The sequence below is a fragment of the Hippocampus zosterae genome, chromosome 20 (assembly GCF_025434085.1).
Source record: "Hippocampus zosterae strain Florida chromosome 20, ASM2543408v3, whole genome shotgun sequence".
Lineage (NCBI taxonomy): Eukaryota > Metazoa > Chordata > Actinopteri > Syngnathiformes > Syngnathidae > Hippocampus > Hippocampus zosterae.
In genome coordinates, this window is record NC_067470.1 from 9,424,031 (window position 1) to 9,438,210 (window position 14,180).

General features: G+C 42.9%; 2 protein-coding genes and 1 long non-coding RNA gene across 3 annotated transcripts in view; 2 read left to right on the top strand and 1 right to left on the bottom strand.

Moving 5' to 3' along the window:
• Positions 1 to 5,332, top strand: part of oxsr1b (oxidative stress responsive kinase 1b) — a 35,374-nt gene extending 30,042 nt beyond the window's left edge. The window contains exons 11-18 of the mRNA XM_052054111.1: positions 490 to 612; positions 2,623 to 2,658; positions 2,751 to 2,879; positions 3,095 to 3,150; positions 3,231 to 3,283; positions 3,439 to 3,507; positions 3,584 to 3,648; positions 4,078 to 5,332. Coding sequence (XP_051910071.1) covers positions 490 to 612; positions 2,623 to 2,658; positions 2,751 to 2,879; positions 3,095 to 3,150; positions 3,231 to 3,283; positions 3,439 to 3,507; positions 3,584 to 3,648; positions 4,078 to 4,152 — 606 coding nt within the window. The 3' untranslated portion in view covers positions 4,153 to 5,332. The remainder of the gene's footprint in view (positions 1 to 489; positions 613 to 2,622; positions 2,659 to 2,750; positions 2,880 to 3,094; positions 3,151 to 3,230; positions 3,284 to 3,438; positions 3,508 to 3,583; positions 3,649 to 4,077) is intronic.
• Positions 5,333 to 6,810: 1,478 nt separating this feature from the next.
• LOC127592992 (solute carrier family 22 member 13-like) lies at positions 6,811 to 12,394 on the top strand. Its single transcript, XM_052054144.1, has 10 exons — positions 6,811 to 7,188; positions 7,971 to 8,074; positions 8,166 to 8,320; positions 8,799 to 8,970; positions 9,061 to 9,181; positions 9,271 to 9,365; positions 10,412 to 10,626; positions 11,095 to 11,203; positions 11,649 to 11,843; positions 11,935 to 12,394. Exons 1-10 carry the CDS (start codon positions 6,811 to 6,813, stop codon positions 12,008 to 12,010), a joined length of 1,620 nt encoding a protein of 539 aa, XP_051910104.1. The 3' UTR covers positions 12,011 to 12,394.
• Positions 10,805 to 12,658, bottom strand: LOC127592998 (uncharacterized). The gene is made up of 2 exons (XR_007960283.1): positions 12,455 to 12,658; positions 10,805 to 11,850 (listed from the first exon to the last, which is right to left on the bottom strand). It is a non-coding gene; the product is annotated as an uncharacterized LOC127592998 (long non-coding RNA).
• Positions 12,659 to 14,180: the final 1,522 nt, after the last annotated feature.

A 14,180-nucleotide genomic window follows, 5' to 3' on the forward strand; every position in this document is an offset into this window, starting at 1 on the left:
ATTTAGAGTGTTCAATCAGCCTGCCATGCATATTTTTGGAATGTGGGAGGAAACCGGAGCACCCGGATAAAACCCACGCAGGCCCGGGGAGAACATGCAAACTCCACACAGGGAGGCCGGAGCTGGAATCGAACCCGGTACCTCTGCACTGTGAAGCCGACGTGCTAACCACTGGACTACCGGGCCGCCCATGAAATTATTATTTTTTAAATATTTATTTAGGTACAGTTTTGACTTCCCTTTCTATGCGCAATCCGTTCTCATTGAATGATTTCTAAAATGCCGTATTTCTACCCTTCTACATTTCAAACTGCAAACATTGGACAGTAGCTTGCAAGAACAAAACATCATCTGAGAATAAAACATTTTTTTAAGTAAATACAAGATTTGGAGAGACCGGAAGAGTCACAGAAAAGTAGAGAAGTCAAATTTCTCCTGTCTAGTGCAGTCGGGGATTTCACCTGAAAGTTGTTGGGCGGCTCGCCACAGGTACGTCGCGTTCCGGGTTCCAGCGGGCGCCTGCACAAGACGGAGGACGGCGAGTGGGAGTGGAGCGACGACGAGCTGGACGAAGAGAGCGAGGAAGGCAAAGCGGCCGTGGCCGCCTTGAGGGTGAGCCGTCGGCGCCCGTGTCTCCTCCCCCCCGCTGGGGCCTCGCTTGTCCATCTGTCGCGGGCGTCCACTGTGTTTTTTTTTCTCGGTCCCATGTGTCTCACCTGTGCGTCTGTGTGTTCTGTTTGACGGCGAAGGAGCAGCAGGTGAAGCCTGCTGGCGCCCCCCGGCGACAAGTGCGCTTCTCCCTCCCCCTCGAGCTGCCGGCGTCCACGGTTGTTCACTTGCCAGCGCAAATACAAATGGCCTTCCCCTAACAAAGGAAGGACTCTCGTTAGCTGCGGAGGCAAACTGTCCCACAAAATTGGCTGATGCTACACATGCTAATGGAAAAAGTGTTGACAAAACAATAAAGCGTTTATTGTGGTAAGCGTTAAAGGGAGTGGGGGGGGGGGCGACCCAAAACGTTGGTCTTTTCTTGTGTTTAACCGAATCTTAATTTGAATACTTGAAACCCGAACCCCAATTGAAACCCTAATTTGGAACACCATTGTCCCTCATTGTCCCTCGTTTGGAAGCCTACTTTGGAACCCTATCCCTTACTTTGAAGCCTTAACTTGAAACCCTAACTAAAAGCCTGATTGAAACCTTAGTTTAAAGCCTTAATTTGAAATTCAAATCCTAGTTTGAAGCCTAAATTTGAAACCCTAATCATAAATCGCACCGTCGCCCATTCGCGCAGCCTGTAACCTGATAAGCTGCCCACGGAAGGGTTCATGCCAGGAAAAAGATACGATTGACAATTGTATTTATTTTTATTTCTTTTTTGCAGTCGACGATGTGATAAAAACGCATTTCATATTTAGAAAGAAATGAAACTTTTCAAGATAGAACACCCCATGATGCTAAGTGATGTTGTCGTAATTAATTCGTCGGAGTCCCACGCAAAGCTATCGATTTGGAAAAAGGCCTCGACATGCTTACGATTGCTCATCTAGCCAGTTGTTCAGGACCATTCCAAAATTAATTTGGAATACCGCGCCATAATTCAAAATAAATCAAATCAATAAAATAAAAACAAAATAAAGGGCCATACTCAGTCCCGCACGGTTCACTGAGAGTTCTATTTCCTGGAAGCCATCTGTATTTATTTATTTTTTTTCTTTTATAATTCCTCCTACTTTCAAATATTTTTGTTTTTTAACACATTGACTCACCAAATCACCTTCAATCATTTGCACGTTCAAGTAAAACTTTTTTTTTTTTTTAATCGGACACTTTGATGTTGTCTGCTCAATGTCATCGGTGCAAGTCCATGTGCGCTTCCTGTTTGTGACTAACACGGGTCGCTCCGAAACCAGGGTGGGTTTTTGTTTGCCCTTACAGCACCTCAAAAAAAAAAAAAAGCCATTTTTGTGTCATGCAATTTAACAGTGCGATTTTCCTCCTGAACTTTGAATTCACTTAAAAGGGACGAAAGGTTTGTGTTTCCTCGACTGGTTTTGATGAGGTATTTTTGATTATTATTTGGCCCTACAAGCAGGGGAGGGGACTGAATGATGGTTTGCTCCGCAACTTGAAAAGCAATCAGAGGAACGTTAAATATTTAATCAACGCTTCATAATGTCCTAATTTAACTATTCTGTATTTTTTTTATTTTTTTGTTATCAGCCCTGTAATTCATAGAGTGACACTAAACGTGTGAGCCGCTGAACTCCTTTGTGTGCCCTTTGACCTCCCGTGTGCCCTTTTGGCATGCGCATCTCGGTAAACCAGAATATTGTGCAAAACGTTTTGAGTTCAGTCGGTCGCTCCCAAAAGTGAAACTCATTCCCAATGAGCGAGTCGCTCTTCGGATTTTTCAAAAATAACGTCGCTTTGTGAAGGTCGCCTTCATCAAAACAATAACAAATGAAATCTTGATTACGCCGTTGATGAGCTTCACCGTGTGAACTGAACTCTCGAAAGGTTTACGCAATTTTCAAATTCGCCGAGATGCAACCTGTGTGCTCTACATGCTCTGCGACGACGTCAGGACAACCTAATACTCTAACGTTTGTCTTTCGCCAGTCGCCAAGGGTGAAGGAGGCGCCGCGGAACACCGAGGTGAGTCCGCCGGTGATTTTCCACAAGGGGTTCAGGGACATCGCTTCAACTTGACTAAAATGAATCAAAAATAAAACACCTGTACCTTTCAGATGTTCCAGACGCCGGAGCCTTTGAGTGGACGGACCGCTGCTGCTGGTGAATCAGAACTACCTCAGGGTGCAGCCACACTTGCGTCACAGGCAACAAACGGAGGAACCGCTACCGCCGCTCCGACGCCGGTAACATACACCTGCACAATGGAATGATTCGTTCAGTGAATGATGACAACGCAACATTATTGGCTCCCAAGATCCCATTTGTCATGCTAACGCGAATGCAAAACAGAATTGCGATATGTAGCCCGCAATAGCAACAGAATTAAAAAAGAAACATTTTCAAAATCAGACGGAGCGCTAAGTGCACATTGTAATTTTACAAAAATGATTTCCCACAGGTTCCTTCGATCTCAAGCATCGTCACGTCTCCAATTAGTTTGGTATTACGGCTAAGGTGCGTTCCGGCTGCTCAGATTTGTGTGATTTATTTTCTCGGAATGAAATTTGACCCCCGCTGGCTCATACTCTCTCCAGAAATAAAAAGAGGGAGCTGAACGATATCCGCTTTGAGTTCATGCCAGGCCGAGGTAAGCAAACTCCCATCAATTAAGTTCGGTTGCATAAAACTTTGTGAGCACAATCTAGTTAGAATTGTGTATCAATAAGTCACGTATTTTATAGTTGGACTGACAACGTGCGTGTGCATGTGTGTGTGTGTGTATGTGTGTGTGTGTGTGTTCAGACACAGCAGATGGTGTCTCGCAGGAGCTGGTGTCAGCAGGCCTGGTGGATGGGAGGGATTTGGTCGTAGGTCAGTGCAGTGGTCACATCCTTATTTCCTTCATTTAGATTAAAAACAAACTAAACATTTTTTTTTAACGTTGCAGTTGCTGCAAATTTGCAGAAAATAGTGGATGAGCCCATAACCGATAAAAATGTCGTTTTTAAACTGGTGAGTTTCACAGCATGTACAATAAGTGACATTTTGCTTCAGTGAAAATGTTGACATTTTAAGCAACTCACTCAATATTGGCCTCTGGTAAGTTAGAGGAAAAAAAAAACTTCTGACACCAATATATCACCTTGAAATTTAAGACGTTTAGAAAAATTAGTGGGGGGGAGGGCGTCTGGCTCTGTTGTATGACTGATATTTTGTCGAACTCCTATTGCGGGATACGACCAAATGAGGACGGCCACTTTATCTGAAACCAGTGATTTGTACGAGGGCTCCCCCTAGTGGTACACCAAATAATCAGTGCCTAAGGAGAGTAAAGTTGTATCTAAAATACATTTGCAAATTAATATTTAAGAATAGCTTTTTTAAAACTTTTTTTATGTTTCTTAAATACTTTCAATGTAGTGTATTTTGTCTTTGTTGCAGGCTTCTGGAGTCGAGGGATCCGAAATACCGGATGACGTCAAATTGATCGGCTTTGCTCAGCTCACCATCAGCTAAACTGATGTTTCCAACCATGAGACCGTGACTTGCCTAAAACATGTGAATTTTTTTTTTTTTGGGGGGGGGGGCGGGGGCATATTTAAATATTCATAGAGATTTTGATTTTTTTTTTCTACGGCTGGAAAGAAAACCAGAACTGCCAAAGAAACCCACCGTTCAATGGTCGACTTTTTTGAATGAGCCCGATGTACGACGGGTTCATGAATCACTCCAAAAAACGGCGCCGAAAAAAAAAATGTTTACAGTGTACTTGTTCGCTGTCTGCGACAATGTTCAACCGCTGTCTGGATTCTTTGGGTTTTGCTTTCCTCCGATAGTTGGATGCATTTGCACAATCTCAACTAACACGCTTTGAACGTTTAACAATGACTTGTGTTTAGCAAAACTACTGAATGCGCTTTGTTAATTTTATTATTTTTTTTTTGCTATCATGTATGGTTTCAGTTAACGTCGAGCTCTGGAGAACCACAAAAAACGTCATACGGCACTCACGCTTAAATGGAAGACGAGTAAATATTTCAGAACTCGTTTTTGTACATTTGCGGTCCAGCATGTTACTTTTGTGCAGTTTTTGAATCCTTGAGCTTGCATCCCAAAATCAAACAGTTGCGGAAGACTGACGCATCACCCCCCCCCCCCGCCCCCCCAAAAAATCAAGCAGCGACGTACATATCTCTCATTTGCCTTAATAGTCCCAATCTAGCGATAAAAGTGATTATCGGAAATAACCCTTGACAGCACCGATGTAGGAAGTGGAACGATGCCAACGATGGTGTACATGTCAACGTATAACATATATTTTTGGTCTTACAAAATTGGGCCGTGTTATATACTTATTTGTGATTTCATGCTAAACGGTGCCATGAATCAGAACCGCCAGAAAACCAAACAAATTTGGAGAACGTATAGTAGATGCTAATCTTGGCGTTATGATCAACCTATGCCTTAATAATGACGTTGCTGGAATTCTTGCGTCAATTCACAATATCAACATAAGCGCGCGTCTTACCATAAAACTTTTTGTTTGTTTTTACGTGAAGTCAACATCTATCGATTTCCAATCGAACACCGAAAAAGACAAAATGACAATAACAAAGTCAAACGTCTCACAACTGAAACCACACATTTTCCAAAGTTTCTTAACCGGCCAAGTTTTTGTCGAGTCATTCACAAATGGGAGGGGTAAAGAAACAATGTAAGTGCATTTTTGTGTGTGCATATACAGAGAGAAACACAAATACTTGATTTAGCTCCTAATATGTAAATAATGACATTATTATTATTATTATTATTATTATTATTTTTGTTTTGTTTTGTTTTTGTTTTCAAACGGGATGTTTCACGCTTGGCCTTATTTTTGTCCCAGCCCATTTTGGGAGGCTTTGAAGGAAGACGACAAGACATTGGGTACTGACAATTCACCGATTGAAGTCAACTTTGGGAACTTTCTGCCTTTTGTAAGCAAAGGAGAAAAAAAAGTCACAATGTGTATTTTTTTTTTTACCACCTTAAACGGCCCCCCGCCGACATGTTTTTCGATACAGTTGAGTTGTTCGCTGTTTACAAAGTTTTTTGAACGGGAACGTGCAAAAGGCTGCAATAACTAAGTCAGCCGTCTTTCGATTTTAAAAAATGACCAATCGTCACGTTTCTCCTTGCGCCAAAGTTCCAACACATAAATGCTAGCGCTAACATTTGGCGGACAAGATTCTCAACCCGTCTCAGTAGCTTTTTCTTCCTGTTAGGCAAATACGATTCTTCAGCCAATAACTTGTTTTTGGCTATAATATTATGAAAACAATCACTACTTTGTTTCAGGAGTTCCAAGCATATTTCTTTTCAAGTCTTTTTCGTCAGTAATGAAGAAAACACACAAGACCGAGCTTGTTTTGCCCCCTCGTGACGGGGGATGGATGGCTTGTCGCCATTTACGCTCAGAAAAAAAATCTGACAAAATGTTCAGCATTGTTATAATTTATAATTGTACTGTTTTGCAATAACTATTAAAGGTAGACTGTTTTATTGCATTATTTTCTGAGCAGCCCTTATTTTTAATCTAATAAACAGTAATTACGTTCATATATCTGTATCGTATTTATTACTAGCTTTTTATACAAAACATCCTCTAATTTTTGTCATCCATTTTTAGAAAGCCAGGTCCTTTTTTTTGTCAAGCAAAAGCATTGGATGCATACGAAAAAATGTTGGGCTTAAATTAAATGAGTTTAGTTAAATGATAAATTCGAATGACACAAGGCAGTCAAATGCCTGAAATGGCATCATTAAGACGAGCAAAAAAAGAAAAATCAAGTCAAAGAAAATATCCCAAAGGCCACTGTCAATTATTCTACAGTTTACAATTCTTACCCATTTTCACATCTTTTCGTTCCGTACGGCGGCTGCGTCCTCAGAAGACCGCATGACATCTCTTCGGCCCCGCAATTTGACCGACTCTCCAAAAACGTGCCGGTCCCATGTGACACGTGTCTCCAACGTGACTTTATAGCACAGCCAGCCCGTTATCATATTTTGCATTATGCGTTTGCTGTGGCGGCTCATAAAAGAAAACAACTGATTGTGTTTAACCATTAACATGGAGCATTATAACACAAGCCACGACTCAACGTCGCATCACAATTTTTTTTCCCCGACACCATGAGCTCCTTCACGCACGTCCTCAAGGAGATCGGCGACTTCGGCTTATTCCAGAAGCGCCTGGTGGCCGCCTTGTGCATCCCCAACATCTTCATCGCCTTCGACATCATCAGCCAGGTTTTTGTCGGTTTCAACTACCCAAACTACTGCAACACCGACTGGATCCTGGATCGGGTGGATGCCAACCTGACCCTGGAGAGGCAGAAGGAGCTCACCATCCCCGTAAATCCGGATGGAAGCTTCCAGAGCTGCCTCATGTTCACGCCGGTTGACTCCGACTTGGAGACCATTGAGCTGTACGGCCTGAACGAGACCACAAGCTGCCTCAATGGCTCCAAATTCGAGGTGCCGCCTGGGACCTCCAGCATTGGGACAGAGGTGAGAAACGGGGAATGGCCGCCACAGTACCGGCGGGCGAACCTCACCATTAATTGTTGGCTCCCAATTACCTATCACAGAGAAGAGCAAATTATCAAAATGGTCAGAAAATATGATTTTGGGCCTCATCTTGTGGGCTACACCTGATTTGATTAGAAAAATGTGTTGAGCATAAAACATATACATAATTGGACAGAAAGTAAGGGAAGCAAAATAGTAAAAAGGAAAGAGAAATCAGTCATCATTCAATACGGTTATAATGTTCAAGGGAGTAGGAAGAAGTAAAAAAAATGTATCTTGTCCTACCCCGTGTTATGTGTTTATATCTCATAGATCATTTTTATATCAATTAGAAAAGAAAGACAGTAAGAAGAAAGAAGTCTCCATGAAGGCTCATGCTTTACCCTTAACCGTGATATTTTTACAACTTTTGGTTTGTATCGGGATTTTGTACATACACACATGAATATCGCCATACCTTCAACTATTTATCAACTTAGTTCTGATTTATCATATTTCACGCTTAGAATTGATCACTTTAACTCTGATGGATGTAGGTTTGTTTGTACTATTTTTTGAATTTGTTTTTGTACTCAGCGAGCGAAATACTCATTTTCAGGTCCGTTTCGAAATTCACCTGCGCCATAATAATGCTTTCTATGAAGCTTAGCACATGTGGGAGGTGGACAAGCGCTCCCCTCAGATTTGGTTTTGTGAAAAATGACTCGATTATTATTATTATTATTATTTTTGGTCATTCTTGTTCCCTCTTTGTCAATCAGTTCAATCTGGTGTGCGACAGAAGCATGTTGGTTGAGGTGTCCCAGTCAGTTCACATGGTGGGACTTCTCATCGGCGCTCTCGTGATGGGCGCAATGGCTGACAGGTCCGCCGTTTCCTCAACTACATCCACCGACCGCAGCAAGAATCTCGTTTGGATTTGCTCAAAAGAAATCCTAATCTTTTTTTTTTTGCAGGTTTGGCCGCCGCTTCGTGCTGTTGCTCGGGCATCAGCTTCTTTTCTTGGCGGGCGTCGGCGCCGCATTCTCTCCCAACGTGTACGTTTATATCGTGCTCAAATTCATGTGCGGATTCTCCCTGTCGGGACTCATTGGCAACGGATTTGTGATTGGTGAGCAGAACACAAACAATACTGAACTAATCTATTTGACCCTTGATCTCATTTAAGTGAGTTCACAAGATTTGAAAGGAACCGGCTCCCCTTACGACTGTTCTGTCCTTGTATGACCACTAACAGCGTTTGTGAGGCAAAATGAAATGGCTCGGGCATCTGATTAGGATACCTCCCGAAGGCCTACTTGGTGCAGTATTCGGGGCACGTCCCATTCAGATGAGATTGCCGGGGCGACCCACAAAAGACTCTCCATCGCCGCTGACAAGAGGAACGTCCTCTCGGAAGAGCTGGACGAAGTGGCTCGGGAGGTGGAAGTCCGTACCCAGCAAGCTGACCCTGGATAAGCTTTAGAGAAAAGGATGCAAGATAGATTGTACACAAGTTGTCGTGTGAATAGTGTTGCTGTGGCGATTCAACTGACATCGCAGCGACCTACCGGCATGAACGAAGGTTCTCTTCTTGCGCTTCCCTGAAGGTGGCGAGTGGTGCGAGTCATCCAAGTTTGCCTTCTGCACCGTCATCAATCACACTTTTTACCCCATCGGTCTCGCCTTGTTGGCCGGTCTTGCCTATTTCATCCGCGATTGGAGGATCCTCCAACTGACTCTCTACGGGCCTCTTCTTATCGTCCTGCCCGTATTATACTGGTCCGTACCACCAACCCGATACCGAGACTCACGTCCATATCGTGCTGGTTTCAAAGAAAATAGCAAATTACCCGCATTTCAACTGACCAGGTTCCTGCCGGAATCGGCTCGCTGGCTCATGACTCAGGGGAAGAAGGAGCAGGCTATAAAGGAGGTGCGCAAAGCGGCAAAAGTCAACGGGAGGGAAGTGTCGCAAGCTCTACTGGACAAGGTGAACCGATTGTCGGTTTCTGGTATGCGCGATGCCCGAGCGCTGCACATCGGCATTATAACATGTACGGCCGATGTCATATACGTTAGATGACGTTGGAGAAAACACCCAAAAGAGGGAACATGCTGGATTTCTTCAAGATAGCATACCTGCGAAAACGAATGCTGGCCATGTGCTACATCTGGTGAGGATTTGAACGCATCCCCCCCCGTGACTATGCACGTGATCGGCGCATTTTCACGGCTGTCTAATTTGATCCCACTTCAATCTGCAGGGGAGCCTCTGAAAGGGAATCCGCAAACGGACAAATCTGCTGTTTCGAAACAATACGGCGGAAACGGGTGTCGCTTAGGCCAAAAGGATTTTTTTTTTTTGTGGGACTATTCATGATAGACACCTTACCAAATTTTGAGATGTTATATTGAACGGACTTTGGACTCTGACCGTGTGGGTTATTACAGTTTATGAGTCATAAACTGCTTTGCCAAAATACAACGACCAAAGCTCAAACTCCTCTTCATTTTGCGTCGTCCAGCTGTTTCCGACGTGTAGTGAGAGCTTTGTAGCAATCAGACAAAATTTGGAGTGCAGGTGGTTTGTTTTTGAGGGACCCCTTGGAAACAAGACAAAGTGAGCTTAAGACGGTTCCTTCGAACCAAAAATAGACGACTCTTCAGGCATGGTTCAATGAGACTTTTTTTTTATGACACTACTCATGATAGATATGCCTACCAAATTTCATTTTGGTCATTTAAACTGGTGCACTACCAAAATTCTTTACTGCAATAATTCAAACTCGAAAACAATTGACTGATTTTTACTCAAATCATACATATTTTCTTGTGAAGTTGTCATTGTCATCATAATGATCATGAATAATGAGTTGTTTGGTTTAGTTTTTCTTTTAAAAAGCCTGACTAACACATGTTTCAAATTTAAGGCCCGGGGGTGCAGATCTGGCCCATCACATCATTTTATGTGGCCCGCGAAAGCAAACCAAATTTCATGCTTGCTAAAAAAATCTCAACCAAATTTTCAAATTCTCATAACTCATTATAAGCATTTTCATATAACCAAACCCCTCCGTAAAGCAACTTAAACAATAGTTGAATAAAGCGGTATTACTGACTTTTTAAAAACGGTAACTAAAATGTGGCCCGTGACAAAAACTCTGATTGAAACAGATCGCTTTGGCAGCCATTTTAATGGCCGAGTGTGTGTTGGGCACAGGTTTGGAACCAACATGATGAGCTACGGCCTGGGTCTGAGTGTCGGCGACTTCGGACCTAACATTTACCTCATGCAGTTCATCTTTGCCTTGGTGCAGCTTCTCGCCCGTCTGGTCACTTTGCCGCTCATCGGACGTTTCGGAAGGCGAGCGTCTCAGGCCGTCTCATTACTGTTGGGTGGACTCGCCTGCCTGTGCCTTTTCTTCGTGCCAAAAGGTGACATCAACATGCAAGTATTTTTCGAGATGCATGAAACAATGAAACATTCCATACAGGCTGTATGTTGCACTGGGATATATTTTCACATTGATGAAATTGATGAGACACATTATCACTATCCGATTAAAAAATAAATAAATAAATCAGCTTCGAATTTTAGCAGTTTTATTTAAAAAAAAAAACTGAAAATTTGATGAGACATGCTTTAATTGGTATCTCATTAATTAAAAACAAAACCGTGGGGGGTGAGGGGGGGCAATTTTGTATGCTCATTGGTTCAGAGAAATTAAAATCGGTGTACCCTATGCATTATACTGCCCCCTGATGGCCAATGTACACACAACAAAACAAGCAGCATTCTACCGTAATCAGGCTGAAATTGGATGTGCACGCACAAACATCTAAATAAGTATAAAAGGAATGCCACACATTTCATCACAATGACAGAATGCATCGTCTTTTCAGAGCTTCCTGTTGTCATGACGGTCATATCTGTGTTTGGGAGATTTACATCCGGTGTTTCCATGGGCATCCTGTTCATTTATACAGCAGAGCTGTACCCCACCACGCTAAGGTAAGGTCCATTTGAAATACGTGCAGTTCTAGGATTTTGGGGCAATTCTTTCTATCGCTCAAGCTGTATAGTACACACCAAATTACAAATGCCATTCTTTTTTTTCTCTGAAGATAAACAAATAATCAAGGATGACGGATCAGAAAACTGTATCCCCCTGTCACTCATTTTTATATATTTTTTTAAGTGTTAGGGACTCAAGAATACATTATATATCTATCTATGACATTTTGGAGTTATCGGAATCTTGTTCTGATACACATCAGAATTAGCACAGGCCTCAAACAAATCAATATCAATTGCGACCTAGCATCAACCGTGATTATAGTAATGACGCCAAAAGACATTCTCATATCAGATGTAAAAACATGACGAACAAAAATTCAAAAAAAAAAAACAAAAACAAATCCACACTACGTCATGCTTGCTGTTTGCGTGTGGGCAGGCAGAGTGGCATGGGCCTCAACAACATGTGTTCCCGGCTGGGCGGCATCCTGGCCCCCCTGATAAAACTCCTGAGCATGTACCACCACAGCCTCCCCATGCTAGTGTACGGCATCGTGGCATCAAGTGCGGTGGGCCTGTCTCTGCTGCTGCCAGAGACCCTCAACACTGAACTCCAGGACCACGCCCAGCTACAGTAAGGCCTTTTGGGGGGAAGGAGGAGAAAAACAATTGATTGATGATGACATTTTCATCTGTTTTTATTTATTTTTTTTTTTAATTTGCAGGAAACCCGAGATGGGAAAGACGAATGACAAATGGGAAAAGCAAGAGAAAAGCCACGGCAAAAGCACTGCATTGTAGTTACGACTTGGTTACCAGGGCGAGTTTGGCTCATACTCGCAGAGCACCTCACGTTTCCAATCATTTTTGAACTTTTGATCAGTGTTCTCCATTCCTACATTTTTTTTGTGGGTCTTACGTTTGTTGCACAGAATCCCCCACTATATTGTTCGATGTTTTTTGATTTTTTTTTTTAACCATTTGAAAATAACACAAGGTCGAAGTCATTAAGACATGTCCCAGCTGTTTCAACAGTTGACTATACACAGTATGTTTATCGGATTTGTGCGCTTATCGTATTTTATGCTATTCATGATATCGTACTTGATTTTGAAGTTTATGTCTGAATTCAAATCGATCTGTCATGACCATCATTTCTCGAGAATGACGCTCACTCGTGTATAGCTGACATTTCTTGCGTTCATACAGTTATTTTTTGGGCAGCGTCAAGACAAGTTCTCTTACCTTGCTAACAGTTTCCGACGTCACCGCTCGCCACTTCCTGTTGCGGAGCCTCTCACACGATGTCCCAAAAATAAACCAAAAGAAAGAGCGTTAAGTCCAATACAAATTCTCTTGTCTCCTAAATGTTTCTGGAAAGGTGCACAAATTTAGCCCTTTATTTAATTTGACTGGCCACATGCTATGCACAGGACGTTGCATACACATTTTAATAATAATAATAATAATAATACATTTTATTTGTGGGCGCCTTTCTAGAAACTCAAGGACACCTTACAACAAGCAGTTAAAATCACGAGTACAATGTTAAAAAACTACATCAAATAAGATAAGAAAAAATACAACAAAATAAATAAATAAAACAATGGCTTTATGGTCTGAGTGAATAGGCTTGTCGAAACAGATGTGTTTTGAGGCGGGATTTGAAATGTGTTAATGAGGCTGTATTACGAAGGTCAGCGGGGAGTGAGTTCCATAGCTGGGGAGCAGAGCGACTGAAGGCTCTATTTCCCATGGTGACGAGGCGAGCAGGGGGGACAGAGAGGAGGACAGAGGAGGAGGAACGAAGAGAGCGGACAGGCGTAGGAATATGGATGAGGTCAGATAGGTATGGAGGGGCTAGGTCATGAATGGATTTGAATGTGAGTAGCAGGATTTTATATTGAATGCGGTGTAAAATGGGAAGCCAGTGGAGATGTTGGAGGACAGGTGTAATATGGTTTATGTATGGCGTGAGTGTGATAATGCGGGCGGCTGAATTTTGGACCAGCTGAAGCTTATGGAGGGTTTTTTGAGGGAGACCAAACAGAAGGGAATTACAGTAATCGAGTCGCGAGGTGACGAGGGTGTGTACAAGTATAGCAGTGGACTGAGGAGTGAGAGAAGAGCGGAGCCGGTGGATGTTTCGAAGATGATAATATGCAGAACGAGTGATGTGGTTGATATGTGAGGTGAAGGAGAGGGTGCTATCAAGGATGACACCCAGACTCTTGACCTGAGGGGAGGGGGAGATGGAAGAGCTTTCGAAGGGAATGGAGAAGTTGTTTATTTTGTTTAGATTGGATTTAGTGCCTATAAGGAGGAATTCAGTTTTATTGCTATTCAGTTTGAGGAAATTTGAGGTGAACCAAGATTTTAATTCCTGCAGGCAGTTGGTTAGGGAGGATGGTGGAAGTACGGTATTAGGTTTGGTAGAGATGTAGAGCTGGGTGTCATCCGCGTAGCAATGAAAATGAATGTGATGTTTCCTGAAGATATTACCCACGGGAAGAAGATAGATTAGAAATAGCAATGGGCCAAGGACAGAACCCTGAGGAACACCTGAAGTGAGGGGAAAGGGGTGAGATCTAAAACGTTTGAGCTGGATAAACTGGGTGCGGTCAGAAAGATAGGAGCGGAACCAGGAGAGGGGGATGCTGGTGATGCCAATGGAGGAGAGTCTGTCGAGGAGGATGGAGTGAGAGATGGTGTCAAAGGCTGCACTGAGGTCAAGCAGGAGGAGGATGGCGAGTGAACCGGAGTCAGCAGAGAGAAGAAGGTCATTGCATATTTTGAGGAGGGCAGTTTCAGTACTATGGAGGGGACGGAAGCCAGATTGAAATTGTTCGTATAGCTTATTGGAGGAAAGATGGGTGTGAAGTTGAGCAGCTACTGTTTTCTCTAGAAGTTTGGAGATGAACGGAAGGTTTGATATGGGACGAAAGTTGTTCAAGTCGCAGGGATCAGAGCC

What these genes read in the sequence shown, in the direction of transcription:
- LOC127592992 (XM_052054144.1), top strand. Translation starts at nt 6,811, where the DNA reads ATGAGCTCCTTCACGCACGTCCTCAAGGAGATCGGCGACTTCGGCTTA. An exon ending in CCTCCAGCATTGGGACAGAG is followed by an intron (nt 7,189 to 7,970) that starts GTGAGAAACGGG and finishes TTTGTCAATCAG; the next exon opens with TTCAATCTGGTGTGCGACAG. An exon ending in CTGTACCCCACCACGCTAAG is followed by an intron (nt 11,204 to 11,648) that starts GTAAGGTCCATT and finishes GCGTGTGGGCAG; the next exon opens with GCAGAGTGGCATGGGCCTCA.